The sequence below is a fragment of the Vulpes lagopus genome, chromosome 17 (assembly GCF_018345385.1).
Source record: "Vulpes lagopus strain Blue_001 chromosome 17, ASM1834538v1, whole genome shotgun sequence".
Classification (NCBI taxonomy): domain Eukaryota; kingdom Metazoa; phylum Chordata; class Mammalia; order Carnivora; family Canidae; genus Vulpes; species Vulpes lagopus.
In genome coordinates this window covers 29,032,433-29,050,434 of record NC_054840.1, presented here as the reverse complement: position 1 = coordinate 29,050,434, position 18,002 = coordinate 29,032,433, and the positions used below count along the sequence as shown (strand labels likewise).

Sequence of the window (18,002 nt, the reverse complement as noted above, 5' to 3'; positions counted from 1 at the left end):
AGTGGCAGACAGAGTATCACGGAGTCAGGCTGACATTTCCGAATTACACTCTGGTTGTGCATAAGTCATTTAATCTCTCCGTGAGTCACTCTTTCTACTTACAAAATGGAAAACACTGCTCCTGGACCCAACTCCACTGAGTTAGTCCCGCTCAATCAAGTGATGTTTAGTAAAAGAACAAACAGACTGAGGATAAGTATGATGAGTAGGTTGCTCATGTTCTAATAGACACAGTAAATGTTTAGAAACTAGAATATTAAATATTTGGTAACACACGATTCTGAGACTCTTGAAACAACATTGAGGTGAGAGATTTGAATCTTAAATCCAAAACACAGATGTGAGGTATAGTTTTCCACGATAGAAAAAAAATTCAGAAAGGTGACTGTTCATCAAACTCTGGAGGGCAGAAAGCATTTTCAAAACTTAGCGACTATAAGGAACTGAAACTGTTTTTTTTTTTTTTTACTTACAAATTTATTTTTTAGTGGTGTTCAAATTGCTAGCATATAGAATAACACCCAGTGCTCATCCCGTCAAGTGCCCACCTCGGTGCCTGTCACCCAGTCCCCGCCCACCCTGAAACTGTTGTTGGATTTTGTAACCAAAGAGCACAAGTTCCCTCCATTCTACTTGAAAAGAAATAATAATTATACAACACCTCCGCAAGGACTTTCCTTCAATATATATATATTTTTAAATCAGGGACCAGGGGCGCCTGGGTGGCTCAGTCTGTTAAGCGTCTAAGTGTCTTCAGTTCAGATCATGATCTCAGGGTTCTGGGATCCAGCTGGCATCAGGCTCCCTGCTCAGTGGGGAGTCTCCTCTCTCCTCCTCTGTGTGTTTATGCTCTCCCTCTCTAGCTCTCACTCTCTCTGTCAAATAAATAAATAGATTCTTTAAAAAAACCCAAAACAATTCCTCAGTGCAACCTCTGGCTGTGGATACTTTGGTTACAAAGTTTGGTTGGTCTTTTTGACTCTTGGTCCATTGAAAATTTCTAGATGAAATTGTTGCCCTAGTGACACATCCAAAAGCCATTTGAAAGGGACTGTACCAGAAGTGGGTTCTTTTAATTTTGACAGAGGTACATAATCCGGGGTACAAATTCTGAGTTTGTAGACAGCAGGTGCCTACAAGTGTCCAGTAGTTGAGGGGTCTGATTAGAGGTCATTGCTAACTACTAGTGTATCATGGTTCTCTGCTAGGGCTTTATTGCAGTTATGCCTTTTCTGTTGGCTTATGGGTAGTCAGTTATGGAAAATTGGTTAGATGGACTACATGATATAAATGTATCCATTCAACAGATGTTTTTTGAGTGTCTTTTGCGTGTCCAGTGCAATTGTAGTGCTGGAAGTGCAGTGATTTAGATAGTGTATCTGTCTTCATGGAGATTATACTCTAGTATATTATCTCTAGAGAGATAATAAACAAGGAGATAATCAAGAAATTGCAAATGTTAATACATGCCAAGAAGAAAGTCAGCCAGGGTCAGGTGATGGGGAATTAGGAGCGGTGAGGAGGTGCCTTTTAAACAGACCTGAGATGATGGGGCAAAGGTCTGTGGAGAGAATGTTCTGGGAAAGAGACAGCAGGTGGCATGACCTTGAAGCAGGTGTGAACTGGGCATATCCTGGCAAAGAAGGGCATTTGGCCGGGGTATTGTGGACTAGGGGAGAGGGATGGGAATGAGGTCAAAGAAGTGGGCAGAGCAGAGTGCATGAAGTGCCAAGGAAAGGGATATGCTTCTGGATTCTTTTTTCTAGAGCTTTCACACAGTGAGTCAAAGCCTGAAGATGGAAAGGTGGACAGCACAAAGCAGAGGGTATGGAATAGGAAATGAACTTAAGAAGTGAAAGGAATATTCCTTTGTCATTCCTTCCACCATTGTACATTGAGATTAGAGAGGGGTGGTGGAAGTTGGCACTGCTTGTCCAGGTAAACTGGTCAGAAGGAGGGGGTTTGGGCTTGCTCATGGGAGCAGGGACAGGACAGAGTGGTTCAGAGCATGGTTTGGAGCTAGGCTGACTGGGTGTACTCTGTACTCTGGGCTTCATCACTTCTTCCTTGGGTAGCTTTGGAAGCATCCTGATTTCTACCTCTCCAATGGGTAACCATAACCATCCCTTCTTCATATGGTTGTAATGAAGACCCAAGCAGATTATACAGAGAGCCCTCAAGAAGCAGTAGTTGTCACTACTATTATTATATATTTTGATACCATTGGCATAATTCCTGCTCTTACCGTTTGGTTTTGAGATGGCAGATGTGATGGCATAAGCTGGAAGTTCTTGATTCTGGCTACATGTTGTAATCACTTGGGGGACTTTGAAAAGATTGCAGATTTCAGGTTTTAGTCTCAGGCAGTGACATCAGAGCATCTGGGGGTGGCTCTAGCTTTGGTGTTTTTTTTTTTTTTCAAGAAGCTCAAGGTGATTCTAACCTGCACCCAGAGTTGAGACCCACAGATAGAAGCACAAACATTTTAGGGAGGCCCATGAATATGGCTGCAGAGGTGGGATCTCAGGAAAACTTTTCTTTTCTTTCTTTCTTTCTTTCTTTTTTTTTTTTTTTTTAAAGATTTTATTAATTTATTCATGAGACTGAGAGAGAGACAGAGATATAGGCAGAGGGAGAGGCAGGCTCCCTTCGGGGAGCTCAATGTGGGACTCGATCCTGGGACTGCGGGATCATGACCTGAGCCAAAGGCAGACAGAGGCTCAACCACTGAGCCACCCAGGTGTCCCAGGAAAAGTTTTCTTTAGGTGGATGATTTCACTTTGACAGAAAGGCAAGGTCTTCGGGTTATTTTGTTTCTGTTCTTTCAGTCCCTATGTTTTGACTCTCCTTTCTCATTTTCTAGGTATGTAGGGAATCTTCCAAGAATATTTGACTACTCTCCTTTAGATCCAACACAGGACTTCAACACACAGATGTAAGTGCTGATTGAAAGGTAAAAAATTTTTAAGGAAAATGTCCAGTAAATGTTCATAATGGTTATTGCTGGGTTGCAGAATTAAAGGTACATCTCTTTTCTTTTTTGTTTTCTGTATTAGAAGTATTCTAAAAAGAGCAGGTGTTACTTTTAGAAGAAGAAATATATTAATAGTTCTTTATAAAGTACTGAGGGTAGTTTGAAATGGCATCAGTTATTAGGAAGAATCAAATAAGTTATTTTTGAGTAATCAAGATAAAATGTTCCACCTAAAAGCATTCATAGATGATGTTAATGTCTCTATGGGGAAACAACAATGACCTTTTTGTTTGTCTTTCTCGCTCCTGTCCAGGACTAAGTTAGGACATGGCCTTCTCTCAGGCCAGTATTCAAAACCTCCAGTGAAATCTGAACTCATTGAACAGGTGATGAAGGAGGAACATAAGGTATGTGTCCCAGTGTTTGCCACACTGATATGTAGGTATGAGGGACCTTTACCAGCTAGAATATGTATTTCCTATGATTTGGCAAATGGTGGCTATGGATATAGCCAGTTGTCAGAATAGCTATTTCACTTTGGAGTGTAGGGTATCTGTGCTTTTGAGAAATTGTGGTAGGAAATAGCTAGGGTTGGTGTTTCTAGTGACAGTTACTTTATGGATTATATGTGAGAGTCATCATTAACAGTTTTCAGAACACTGTTCTTTGTAAAATACAGCTGAGATGGAAGCAATAAACCTTACACAAATTTAAACGTTTTCTCCTTGGTAACATGATCTTGGCCCTTATAATATCTATCTTCTCCTAAACCTCAACTTTGTTTGCTAGGATTTCTCAAGAAGCTGATTGTTAAGAAACAACACACACATTCCTATTCCATTCCCTTCTCCATCCCGTTCCCACCTCCAGAACTGAGGATTCTGAAGTTCTGCGGAGGTGTGGGCAGTCCTTGTTTTTGGTAAGCTGCTAGGAGGTTTGTCAACACACTCAGGTATGAGAAACTCAGTTGGCTATTCAATCGCTATTCCTTGATAGAATAACTGAAAGATGCATTCCGTCTCCTAAAAGCCGGACTTACATTTCTTTGTGTCTGCAGAATGGGCTACACACCCCTCCCTGGGTAGCTCCGTCGGACAACCCCAGGGGGCACTGCTCACAACCTAGTCTTTTTGAGTGGTCTCCTTGAAATTCTGCAGTGCATAGCTGCACTAGGCAGCCTGGATGGAGTGCATGCCCCTTTTCCTCACCACCTGCTCTGACCTCAGTGCTCTGTCTTGACTTAGTGGGCAGATCTGTTTCTCATATGTTGGCCTCTGTGCTCCCACTGTAAGTCAGTCGACCTTAACTAGATTGACAGCAAGAAGCGAAAGTGAATAAACTCTTATTCATAGGGAAGCCAGCTCATTGGGGAAGTGGAGCAACTGGGAGATGGGAGAGTATGAAGGGAGCATTTAGAGGTGATGTTTGGAGATGGGGGGAAGGTAGGGGTTGAAGAGGGTGGATTACTAATGGCCAGGCTGGGAGATCACAGTGGTGTGGAGGCAGGAAGGTGCATTGCTACCCAGCGTGGCAAGATAACAAGTTCCTTATCCATTGAGACTGGAACACCCTCATCTGGGATGTAGTTGAAAGGATGGTTTGGATGTGGGGCTGGGCTACAGGGTTTGTCCAGGCTTCTTCTACCTTTGAGCTCCTGTGGAGCCTTGAAGACGTGTTGATGAAAACGACGTGGTCCAACATTTTGTTTTCATCACATTTATCCTGGGTTTTCATCCATGCTATGGCACTTTGTGGCCACTTTCAAGTCAGAGACCACCTTCCTTGGTGGAGAAGGAGACGGGCTGGGACTCAGGGACTCTGGCTTCCTTCCTGCTCTGCAAGGATCTGTGAGACTCTGTGCAAGTCACATAAACATCCAATCCCAGCAGTCCAATGCCAGAATTCGTCGAGGTGGTGGTTGTGAATGTTCCAAGTGTGAAGAGGTTCTCTCTCTGATGTAAATCAAATTTGTGTCTATGACATGCCTGTTGTGTTTTTAGAATCTCCTCATTGGAGAAAACATGGAATAAAAAATTACCTATTTAGTGATGTTTGCAAATCAAGTTTGGTTTTGTTAGTATTAAAATGTCCTTTTACATTAAAAAAAGTAGTTCTTATATGAGCAAAGTACATTATTTATTCATTCTATGAACAATGACTGCTCAGAGCCCTCATCTCCTCTTCACCATTGAGTTTAGTGACTCTTACGCAGTAGCTCTGTGATCTCCAGGGGGCTGAAGCCTGCTTGTGGGAACCCCTGCTTTGTCTGGCTCAATCTGGGTAATTTGGCAGCATTTGGGGCATATTTGGCCTGTAGGTGTGTTTTGCTTGGCCTACACATAAACATCTGAATTTCTAGCTGTCTTTTTTTTTTTTTTTTTTAGAGAGAGACAGAGAGAGTGAGCACAAGCACAAACAGGGGGAGAGGGCCAGAAAGAATCTTATGCAGGCTCCATGCCCAGCGTGGAGCCTGACACAGGGCTTGAACTCATGGCCCTGGGATCATGACCTGAGCTGAAACCAAGAGTTGGACGGCTTAACCGACTGAGCCACCCAGGCATCCCAGAGTTTCCAGCTTCTCTTAATCAGTCAGACCCTGTGACAATTCCAGGCCCGTAATAGCAGATGGCTGGAGCTGAGTGGCAGCCCTCCTTTCAAACAGGACACACAGTCCCCATCTGGCTCTTGTCCCTTTGTGATTCATGACTTGGCAGCTACACTGTTGTATTTGGGTGTGTGACCTTTGATCTAGATGATTTGTAAAATCCTTTCTTGCTCTGTGGTGTCATGATCTAGTGGTCTTAGAGAAAGAATCCTGGATGTGATGAGTAGTATAATGCGCATCTTTGGGAGTGGTGGGGAAGACCCATTTAGCTGAGTGGGATGTGAGTGAGTCTTTGGTTTGGGCATCAATAGGATCCCTTTAACGTTCAAAATGAGCTTGAATTGACCATATGATTTTCTCTGTGGCCCTGGAGGAGTCAGTTTTAAGCTGTTTCTTTAATAGACAAGTAATTCTCGGTCAAATCTTCGTTCCCCTTGACAGTGGAGGGAATTACTTTCTGAGCATCAAGATTTTCGCTGGCAATTGGTTTCAGAGAAACCAATTTGTGAGACTCTTTCTTCTCTCAGGGGTCAGGAGCCCTTTGGCCAGATGGCATTATTCCAGGCCTTTGGCATTTGGGACTTGTAATGTGCCTGAAATGCCCTAAAAGAAGAAAGAAGGTGTGCTAAACCAGAGAAGGGGAGAGATCACAAGAGGAATGTGTGGTGGAAGGGAGAGAGCAAGAGAGGAGTAGCAGCCCTATGGTAGGAGTGACTTTTTATAGGGCTATCACCAGCCAGCAATGCTAATAACTAGGATTGCTAACGCAAGGCCAGGGTCTTTCTCTGTGCTCACAAATGCACAGAAACCTTGCCCGAAGTTGCACAGCCAGAGAGTGGCAGGGCTGGGATTGAACACCAGGTAGGGTGTCCCATGAGTCTGCTTTTGATCCCTACACCATCCTACTTCCCTAACGGTTCTAGCATTTGCTTCATGTTTCCCAGTGTGTGAGTGTGTGGACAGTGTAGGCAGATGACAAAAGGGGGCCTGTAACGTTTGCAGAATCACCAGGTGGCTCCATGCCTCTGTCTTGCATCTTGGGTCATTTCTAGACGACATGCTTCCTGGTATTAAATTGGTCTTCTACCGACCAAGGTGAAATCTAATTTTTAAATATGCATGGGTAAGGCACATTTTCATCTATAAAAAGATTTGTGGTATTTGTTTTGGGCAGTGCCATTTCTACATAAATTTGTTGAATTGATTTTTAAAATTAAATTGCATCTGTAGTGGGTAAAACCTCTCGCTATAAAAGGACACTTTTCTTTCTTCAAAAATATAATCCTGATCTTATGCAATTTGAGACCATGCTTTCACACATTTTAATGCTGAATAATTTATTTCTCCTTCCAAAGATAACATGTTTTAAACAATTCTGTATTTAAACCAAACTGCATTTCTTAAATGACAATTCATTTGATTTCCCCTCTGAAAAATCCTTGACACAAAAATGCTGGTTTCAGTTTTTTTTTTTTTTTAAGATTTTATTTATTTATTCATGAGAGACACAGAGAGAGAGAGAGAGGCAGAGACACAGGCAGAGGGAGAAGCAGGCTCCAGACTCGATCCCAGGTCTCCAGGATCACGTCCTTGGCTGAAGGCGGTGCTAAACCGCTGAGCCACTTGGGCTGCCCTGGTCGCAGTTTTTGATCAACATGAGATAACCAGCGTTCTCTTTTGAGGTGGTGTAATTTAACCCCCAAACATGAGAACTGTTTTCACTAATCTCTATTTTCCTAGGTGGGGCAAATATAATATTTCTAACCCACCTTTTGAAAGATGAAAGATAGCTAGGGGATGCTCTCTGTTCCCTTAGCTTTGGAGATTTGGGGTTTGGATCTGGGTTAGGAATTACAGGTCCGAAGTTTATGGTTTAAGGTTAAAAGTTTAAACAAACAGATGCCATACACCTGTGTATAGGGACAGGCTGAGATGCATTTACCTTTTTTTATTCCTGGGTTTTTACAATATAAATATCTGCGCTAGTGTTGCACTAATGTGATACAAAGCCCCATTCTTGCTATGTATGTATTAATTAGAGGATTACACTCAGAGGAATGTGAGTGAAGAGTGTCTGGCTGCCTTCTTAGTTCCGAGTTCAACAGAAAGTCTTGTGTAAGCATTTGGGAAAGATTCTGAACACCGTAGTCCTCTTGCTAATTTTAGCTGATCTGTTTTGCAGTTGCTGATGGAGAAAGTAAGTACAGTATCCTATAAATATGACAGGTTCCTTAGGTGGTTGCTATTTTGGAGAGTCCCAGGGCTCCCTCTTAATAAAGTTAGTTGTCGCGACTAGCCATTGCTTCAGGAGTGTGAGAGCCAGCTCACAGTGAAGAGTGCGTGCTTCCTGAAGGCAGGTCCAACTCTTGGTCAAGTCTGGTTACTCCCTCTCATGTCCTGTGGTGACAAACCCATAGGGGACATTGGGATGACGTCACCGACCCATTGCCAACTAGGAAACGTGGTTTCTTTGACTTAGTTCTTTGGTTCTTATTTTGGTCTTTGGTTTCTTTTAAGTAACTGCCTTATGCAGAGCCTGGTCTTTATAAAAAAAATTTTTTTTTTTAAACTTGCAAGTATGCACGCAAGTAGCATTGCGTAGCTTCAGCAATTGCCAGTCTGGTTTCAGTAATCCTCCCTAAGCCCAACTTTTCCTTCCCATTCCCATCCTCTTCTCTGCCTGTCCCTTCTCTTCCCTGCAGTATGTTAACACAAAGTCCAAGCATCCTCCTCCTGTAAATGTTAGTATACATCTGTGACTAGAATACCTTCTTTTTTTTCTCAACATAAAAATCATGTTAAAAGTTGTTTAAAGTGTTAGAAGCACATCAACGAAATTAATAACTGTTCTTCAGTATCACCTAATGCCCAGCCCATGTCTGAGTTTTCCCCTGCGGTGTCAAAGATGACTTTGACTTTTCTTTCTGCAAGGTATTGATTTGTGGAAGGAGCTGAATCATTTGCCCCAGGATTGCTTTACAGGTTATTGCTTTGTTCAGCTTGTGTTTCTAATAAGCTGGAAGTTAGATCTGAAGACTTTATGAAGGGAACATACTGTTAGGCAAGTGTGGGAATTAGGGGGACTTGCCCTCTGGCTTAGGGCAGGGGTGCAGGCAGCCAGCCCAGCTGATGATCAAGGCATTAATGGTGGAGTGGTCTCGTTTGAACTAAAATGCTCACACCCAGCTGTGAAATTCAGGAGCTGGTCTGTAGTGTGACGTGGAGAGGGAGAGCTAGCATCTCTCTGTTTAGGAAGCCTTTTCAAATAACTTTCCAGTGATCAACAATCCTCAAGCTATAGTTGCAGAGGATTGAACAAAGCATTAAGAAAGGTCAGTTGAGAGAAAACAAGGAAATGAAATGGATCGAGAAAGGAAAGAAGTATGGGGGTGGATAGCGAAGGAGCCTGGACCACAGTCTGGGTGCAGGGCTGAGGTTCTGGGGTTTTCACCACAGTCCTTAGGGAGACTTCTCCCAGTTATATGATCACACAGTGGCAAAGATCAGCAGCTAGCTTTTCTGAATTTACTGACTTGTTGAACTTCCCAAGGCAGCTGCTTTGATGTGGACTGGCAGCCACGTCAAGTTGAAGCCCTGCTTGCAGGAAGAAATGCCATCAGCAGCAGGGACGGAGTGCACAATGTGAAAAGATTTATTCTAAGCAGTGCCTCTGCACTGCAACGGGTGGAGGAATAGTTGCTGGAGTGACCTGTAGTGTCGGCTCCAGAGGCGCGTGGCTTTGAAGTGGGCTTATTCAGAGTCCAAGAGGTACTACTGTCTTCCTTTTTCAGCAACTGGGAAGATGGACTCAGGGCCATCAGAGATGAAAATTAGTATGTGAAAACAGTTATAAGACATGGGATAGAGAGAGGGACAGACACGGACAGCAAGACAGGGACAGCAGATGACTGACTTTTGTAGCTGTGGCCCTGGATCACACAGCTGATTTGCCTCAGTTTCCTTATCCATCAGGTAGAGAAAATCATTATTATCATCGTTATCATCATCAGGTTAAGTGAGTTAAGCAGAATACATGTATAAGGTACTCAGAACTACACCTGGCACCTAGTAAGGATTCACCTGAGTTCCTAGAACAGCGACTGACATCAGTAAATTTCTGTTAAGTGGATGAATAAATGTTAGCTGTTATGCAAAGATAAGGCATTATTTTTCAGTGTTTGTGTTGGCTGATACAGTGCAGATAGGCATCAGCAGGGTGAGTAAAGAGAGTTACAGTTGTTACATTGTTTTCAGGAGGTGTCTGTACAGGTAGGAAAGTAATTATTGGATATACGTCAGTCTTTACTTAGCACTGGAAGCACATCGGAAGCCATGCGTGTGTGCAAGCTGATCATTTACATTTGGTTTCCAAGTCCTCAGATGCCCAAATGCTGCCACTTTGGGGAATTGTCCTCTAAAAGCTGCTAGCACTGTTCTAGGTCTGGTGCAGGGTCCCTCAGCATTTGTTAGAGATAGATACGTGTGTTGTCTGCCATTTGCCCGTGGTATATCAGCTCTTGGAGGGTGGAATCCCCAGGAGTGCTCTGGGTGATGTTGGTGATTAGTCAATACTGGATGACAAAGCCAGATATATATTCAGCAAGACAGGAAAATTCACCTGAGTTTTATAATAAACATGGCTTAAAACGTATGTGTTGGGGAGATTTCCGATGTAGAGCCTCCTGGGCTGCAGGGAGATGGATGAGGGTTTTGGATCTATGTGATCATGCACATCTCCTGTGGTCTTTAGACCCTCGGCATTGGCCTGGGTGTCCAGGAGATCTCAAAGTGTGAGACGTGGCCTTCACCTGCCAAGTCCTGCAGAGGAGACAGGTCAGAGCAGATCGAAAGTTGAAGGAAGTGGGAGGCACTTTGTGCCGTGTGCCCAGTGGTGGCCCAGGGAGCATGTTCTCTGGACTCCAGAGGGGAATTGTGGCCTCCACCTGCAAAGCAAGTGGAGGTTTTTTAGTTTTTTTTTTTTTTTAAGATTTTATTTATTTATTCATGAGAGACACACACACAGAGAGGCAGAGACACAGGCAGAGGGAGAAGCAGGCTCCATGCAGGGAGCCTGATGTGGGACTCGATCTCAGGGCTTCAGGATCACACCCTGGGCTGAAGGCAACACAAAAACACTGAGCCACCCAGGCTGCCCGCAGGTGGAGGTTTTGAGAAGAGGTGGGTGGGTAGCAGCCATACATTTTGCAGAGTATACATACATTTTGCTTTGTTCTACTTGATTGGCAAGGTGAGGTTTGTCTCACTGAGACCTACTATGTGCGACAGCTGCCGCTTCTGTCTTTGTGTCAGAGAGCCTGGAATTGGATTCAGAATCTGGAGTTCATTCTGGTTCTGCTCTTGCATTAGCTGCAGGATCACCTGGCTGGAAGACCACTTTGAGTTGAAAGACCTGTCTGGTGCGTCTTTGCCCATCTCAGTTCCCTTGGCTAAAGCGAGGATAACAGCAGTACCTCTGCAGGGTTATGGTTGAGTCTTAAATGAAGTGACAGGTAGTGCCATTATTAGATGAGTGAACTTGGAGGGGACTCAGGAATCAGCTTTACCTTGAGCCCATCTCTGTCCTCAGTGGCAACATGGACACATCCCATTCTGCTTCTTCAGAGCATCTCAGGCAGATCGCATAGATTTCCAACAGATTACCAGCATTGAAAAAGTCCACTTCGGCACTTGACGGGAGCACTGGGTGTTATTCTATATGTTGGCAAATTGAACACCAATAAAAAATAAATTTATAAAAAAAAAAGAGAAAAAAGTCCACTTCACATCAAAGACAGTTTAAATTTTTTTTTTTTTTTTTAATTTATGATAGTCACAGAGAGAGAGAGAGAGAGAGGCAGAGACACAGGCAGATGGAGAAGCAGGCTCCATGCACCGGGAGCCTGACGTGGGATTCGATCCCGGGTCTCCAGGATCACGCCCTGGGCCAAAGGCAGGCGCTAAACCACTGCGCCACCCAGGGATCCCTCAAAGACAGTTTAAAGCTTCTCTCTTCTAGCAGGCTCGAGAATCTCAGAAACCAGTGGTACACAATGGTTAGCATCAGCATCCTCTGGTAGGTTTTTGCTCTTGCTCCCTCTGGTTCTGGCCTCACCGAGTCAATCAAGGACCGTGGGATGGAGACATTGGACAAGAGGCAGAGCCTTTCACTGAACTAGTGTGTTTGGCTCCCTCCTGGCTGCCATGACTAGCCTTTATGTAGGGGCACATTAGCAGTTCTTTAGAGATGTCCCTCTTCCCTGCTTGTCCCCTTAGGGACCTCCACTAGGATCTCTCCCTGATGCTCTGTCCAGCTGATCTGTAACCCCTACCTCGGCTCCTGCCTCAGGTCTTTTCCGCCAGCCGACCTTCGATCGTCTTATGCACTGTCCTTTCTGAAGGGAGCCTGGCTTCTTCCTGACCTGGTCTTCCAGTCCCCGGGGAAGTTCACATATCCTTGCCCTCCAGAGTTGTCCCTGCCACCCGCTCTTCCCACTCTGTCATCCTGGCAGCTGCTGCCAGTCTCCTCCAGCGTCTCCAGGTGAGGGGTGGGCAGGCTCCTGGTAACAACCTGTGTTCTAATCCAGAAACAGCCCAGGGCAGACACACATGCCTGAGCACCTCTGCAGCGGTTACTGGGGCGTGCAGTGTCATTTCCTGTTCTTGCAAGTACAGGCATACCTCGGAGAAAACGTGGGTTTGGTTCTAGACCACCGCAGTAAGGGGACTGTTGCAATCAAGTGAGCCAGGTGAATTTTTTTGGTTTCCCAGTGCAAGTAAAAGTAGTTCATGTACTCTGCAAAATGTGTGGCTGCTGATGTATACTGTGGTCTATTAAGTGTGTAATAGCATCATGTCTAAAAAAACAGTGTACGTACCTTAATTAAAAACATCTTTTTGCTAAAAAATGCTAACCATCACCTGAGCTTTCATGGAGTTGTAATTACTGACCACGGATCACCATAAGAAATACGATAATAATGAAGAAGTTCGAAATATTTCAAGAATGTCCAAAATTTGACACATAGACACAAAATGAACAAGTGCTATTGGGAAAATGGCACCAAAAGACTTGCTTGATGCAGGCCTGCCGCAAACTTCAGTTGGTGAAAAAACACCACGTGGTCAAACCACAGTGAAGCAAAGCACAACCAAATGAGGTGTGCCTGCGCCCCCCCGCCCCTCCCCATCTCTCATGGGGAGGGAAGGGGGGTGCAACAGGGCTCTCCTCGCCGTTGACTTCTCTCCAAGGACTCCCTCTCCCACCTCACCAGCCTGCTCGACCTGGGCTCTGACCGACCGGTTTGGCCACCATGGAGCCACTCCTGTGAGGATGGGCCCCAGGAATGCCTTTCCTTGGAAAGTGAGGGTGTTTGTCACGTCTCATTAGTGGGGTGCCTGTGTAGCCACATTCAGTGAGTGTTGGCTCTTATTGTTCAGCTTCAGCTGTCTCCTCTGAGAACCGGGCCTTCCGGTAGCCCCTCCTCTGCTGGCCGCCTCATGCCCTTGGTGTGTACGAAAGGGCTGTGAGTTGGTTTTATTTTTTATATTTCAGCCTCAGCAAAATGGGATCTCTCCACGCATGTTCAAGGCCTTTGTAAGCAAGAGCCACCCCGAATTCTCCTCTAATAGACAGCAGGACGCCCAGGAATTTTTCTTGCACCTGGTGAATCTAGTAGAGGTGAGTCCGCCAGTGTTCGGAACTGCTCGAAGGGTCGGAGGGAGGGCGCGCAGCCCCCTTGGCAGGGCCGGGATGCCCGCCCCAGCCCCTCTCCGGAGTCGCTCATGCTCCCGGCTCCCGGCTCCCGGCTCCTGGCTTGCGCAGCAGCCGACTGGGGCTTTCTCCACTCAGCCTGTTTGGCCGTAATTGCTCCTCATGCCCCGTTTTCTGGTGCTTCTGGAGCTCCCTGTTCTCCTTTTAATTTGTACTTAAAGGAATGTTTGTCCGTTATTTCATTCAAATTTTTTTTTTTTTTATCTCTGTGACAGAGCTCCTTAAGAGTCCACTGTGGTATCTGGTGTCCTTGTGCCACCACGCAGAGATGGTCACACTTTGCTCACAGCAGAGTCAAATCACATTGTGTGGTTTTTATTTTTATTTTATTTATTTTTTTCAAAGATATGATTTATTTATTAATGAGACACAGAGAGAGAGAGAGAGAGAGAGAGAGAGAGAGAGGCAGAGACACAGGCAGAGGGAGAAGCAGGCTCCATGCAGGGAGCCTGACGTGGGATTCGATCCGGGTCTCCAGGATCACACCCTGAGCTTTAAAGGCAGGCGCTAAACTGCTGAGCCACCCAGGTGTCCCAGTGTGTGGTTTTTAAGAGTACTGAGAATTCACGATGAAAGGCTCTCCCCCCTACCCCCTTACAAAAACAACTACTTTTCTTTTTTCTGATTACAAACCTGTTCTTTTGCGGAAAATATAAAAAGGCACAAAGGAAAAAATGAGAATCACTCGTGGTAACAGCCCCTACAGACAACCAGTGGACATTTTGGTGTCTGACCCACCAGTCACTTTTTGGGAGCATTTATTCTCTTCATGCTGTTTTATAAGCATTTTTTTCTTTTCTTTTTTTTTTTTTTTAAGATTTTATTTATTCATGAGAAACAACAAAGAGAGGCAGAGAGACACAGGCAGAGGTAGAAGCAGGCTCCATGCAGGGAGCCTGATGCAGGACTCGATTCTGGGTCTCCAGGATCAGGCCCTGGGCTGAAGGCGGCGCTAAACCGCTGAGCCACCCAGGTGTCCCAAGCATTGTTTTCCACTTATCCTGTTGTAAACATTTTGCCACATCATTACATATTTGAATGTAGCATGATTTCTTTTTAAAATTTGTATATAATTTACACTAATGCATTTACATGACCATAGCATATGCGCCTTCATTTTTCCAGGGCAGTCCTTTAGGATGGTTCTCCCACCCCCTTTCTTCTGATTCCATCTAGGTCAGTTCCTCTTTTTTTTTTTTTTGGTCAGTTCCTCTTTGATGACTGTTATTAGCTGTGTAATAATGTTCATTCACATGATGAACTATAGTTTAACCAGTCCCCCCATTTTGGGATATATGGCAGTGTTTGGTTATTAAAGGACTCTGGTGAACCGCCATGCCCACAGGGAAGGTTTAGTAATGCCCGATCCTTACACCAGATTTATATTCTCTTCTTTGCCGGTTTTTATTCACGGCTTAATATTCATACTTTTACTAACCTTATATAATCTAACCTTCAGAGGAACCGCATTGGCTCTGAAAACCCAAGTGATGTTTTTCGGTTTTTGGTGGAAGAACGTATCCAGTGCTGTCAGACTCGAAAAGTCCGCTACACGGAGAGAGTGGATTACCTGATGCAGTTACCTGTGGCCATGGAGGCAGCAACCAACAAGGGTAATGGTCCCAGAGTGGGAAATTGGCCGTGTGCTTCCTCATCCGTGCAAACCCTACAATCAGAGATAATGTGGTTTAGTCACTGCTAAGTCAGGAGGAGACCCAGCCCAGATGGTGTCTGGTTGGCATGTCTCTTTTCCTCAGCCCCCATGTGAGAAGAGTCAGAGGCATCATGGGTTTTTGTTGGAGGGATTATGGATAGAACCTATTTTAGTGCCTATAAATTTGACCAACTGGTTGATTTGGAGTCAGCTTAGTTTGGGGGAATATTATTTGTAATTATAGATGTGGAAAATTCTTTAACGTTAGCGCTCAACGATTTATGCCATAAATTTTGGGGGAAATGATCAGAATTGCATTTTTCGAGGTAAGACGATCTAGGAGAGCTTGCTTGAAGTAATCTGAGAATTGAAGAGGCCTCCTGTGGGAGATGCAGTGGGGCAGGGCTCTTGTATGGCAAGGCCCCTTAGAAGGGTCTTCAGACTTTGGAAACAGGAAGAAGGTAGAGGAGCTGTGGTAAGGCTGGGGTCTCAGGGAAAGACTCCTTTAGTCCATTTGGGAGAATGGGCAAATGGTATTTCTTAGGATTGAAGCAGAAAAAGGCAAAATGTTTGCTCTATTTCTTGTGTCCTGTGAACTGGTCATTTCTGTAAAAGTCAGTAATTCACTGGGTAGCCTTCTTTCTTCTTTTTTTGTGGGGGAGAGTCAGTTTGCTGTGCTAATTGAAAAGCAATGATTATGACATTTTTAGGATGAAATGATTTCCATTTTCTATAAGCTCATGCAGCTTTTGATCAGTTTCTAAATTCTTACCCATTTTATAAGGTAGAAATGAGGGTAGGGGGTCTGTAGTTTGTTTCCAGTTTAGAATTAGGCTTAATTGTTCTCTCTTCCCAGCCTTGAGGAGGTTCCACTCAGTTCTGTGATCCTTTTTAACTCACTGTTTATAATTTGTGAGTGACAACTATTCTTTTTCAGAAATATTTATAATTTAGTCTCTGGAAATTGATTGCTGGGAACACCTAATGCTGGTATTCTAGATCTAAGTACATCATAAACTGATTGTGGACTGGACAATGAATTTTTTTAAAAAAGATTTTATTTATTTATTCATGAGAGACACAGAGAGAGAGAGAGAGACAGAGGCACAGACACAGGCAGAGGGAAAAGCAGGCTCCATGCAGGGAGCCCGACGTGGAGCTTGATCTTGGGTCTCCAGGACCACGCCCTGGGCTGAAGGTGGTGCTAAACTGCTGAGCCAATCGGGCTGCCCTGGACAATGAATTTTAAACCCATTTTCAGATGTGCTTAAGAAGACACAGAAGGGCATAAGGGTGCCTAAAAACTGATAATCAGGAGTGATTTTTTTGGGGGGTAAACAAAAGGAATTCCCAGAAAGACCCATTCAAAACTATGTAAAATTTTGACTTATAGGCAATTTCCAAGAGCAGATCTACTGACTCCTGGGAAGTTGATGATGTGCTGTTTCCTTTTTCCCTTGGTATTTAATTGTTTGAGTAGGAATAGTGTAGAAAGGCCTTCTAGGCTGGTAGCTCTGCTACCTGACCTTGTGGGTCACCTCTTCGTCAGGGCAGTGCTGGTTAGAATCATGTGCTGAGTGCAGTGGAGGACTGTGGTCCCTACAGTTTAGCTCCTTGGTCCACACTCTCCATGACCTCTAATCAGAATGAGATGACCCTTGGGTCTCCATTCAGTGTGAGATTCTGTGATGTGAAGACTTTGTGATTGGAAGGTGGCATTTGGGTAATCCCAGCCTTGACCTCTGGACAAATGAAGGACCAGGTTTCTGCATCACTTATATCACATGTGAGGTCAGGACCTCTGATCTGGGCTGGAGTTCACAGATCCCTCCCATCAGTCTCAAAGGGGAACAGGCAAAAAAATATGAATGGCTTATGCAGCCTGTCAGTGCCACTTTAAAAATGGCTCAAGAACAGCCCTTCAGTAGGCTTTTCTGGATCCATGAAGGGCAACAAATAAGCAATCCTGCCCTGGCCCAGATACCTTCAGGAAGATTGCCAAAGGGGGTATTTTTCACTTCAAGAAGCTAGAGTGAGTACAAGGTTATTCATTTGCTCTTTTACTCAGATGAACTGATTGCCTATGAATTGACGAGAAGGGAAGCAGAAGCAAACAGAAGACCCCTTCCTGAGTTGGTTCGTGCCAAGATACCGTTTAGTGCCTGCCTTCAGGCCTTTTCTGAACCAGAAAATGTAGATGACTTCTGGAGTAGTGCCCTACAAGCAAAATCTGCGGGTGTGAAGTAAGTGTGCATGTGTGTGCACTTGTGTGTTTGTGCTTATGTGGTGGTAGTGGCGTGAGGAGGGGCCCTTGAGAAGTGGGGATGAGGAGGGGGGAGGTGGCAGGGTATTGTATGAGTCTGCGCACGCTTGCTCATGTGTAGTGAGATTGGATTATGATTCATGTGACCCTCATGGTCAGAGAGCTTACTTGTGAGCCCTGTCCAATAAAATAGGCTTAGAATCTATATTGTGAGCCAGGGAGGGAATGTCTTTTTTTTTTCTTCACGCAAGGTTGGGATTTTTAAAAAAATGATTTATTTATTTATTTATTCATGAGAGACAGAGAGAGAGAGAGAGAGACAGGCAGAGGGAGAAGCAGGCTCCATGCAGGGAGCCTGATGTGGGACTTGATCCCGGGACTCCAGGATCATGCCCTGGACCAAAGGCAGGTGCTAAACTGCTGAGCCACCCAGGGATTCCTGCAAGGTTGGGATTTATCCTGTATTAGGAATCTGCTTTTTTTTTTTTTTTTGGCCAAGGGAGTGTAGCCAAGAACTCCTCAAAACCTTCCACTCCCACCATTACATGGCAAGAATGATATTAATGAAGAAATTACAGAAATACTTATGACAGTCGTCAATATTTAAACTCTGACTATGATAGATTTTAATTCCATTATTAAAGATTTGGCTTTGAACATATGGTGACCATGTCTCAAAGTGGACATAGGGCTCCTGAGCTTGTTTGGATGAGTTGCTCAGGACTTGAAAGATGT

General features: G+C 44.5%; 1 protein-coding gene across 1 annotated transcript in view; it reads left to right on the top strand.

Annotated features, from left to right (window-relative positions):
- The window catches only part of USP13 (ubiquitin specific peptidase 13), a 118,999-nt gene that overhangs the window by 60,221 nt on the left and 40,776 nt on the right, over positions 1–18,002 (top strand). The window contains exons 9-13 of the mRNA XM_041731763.1: positions 2,864–2,935; positions 3,288–3,381; positions 13,132–13,257; positions 14,810–14,963; positions 17,073–17,247. Coding sequence (XP_041587697.1) covers positions 2,864–2,935; positions 3,288–3,381; positions 13,132–13,257; positions 14,810–14,963; positions 17,073–17,247 — 621 coding nt within the window. The remainder of the gene's footprint in view (positions 1–2,863; positions 2,936–3,287; positions 3,382–13,131; positions 13,258–14,809; positions 14,964–17,072; positions 17,248–18,002) is intronic.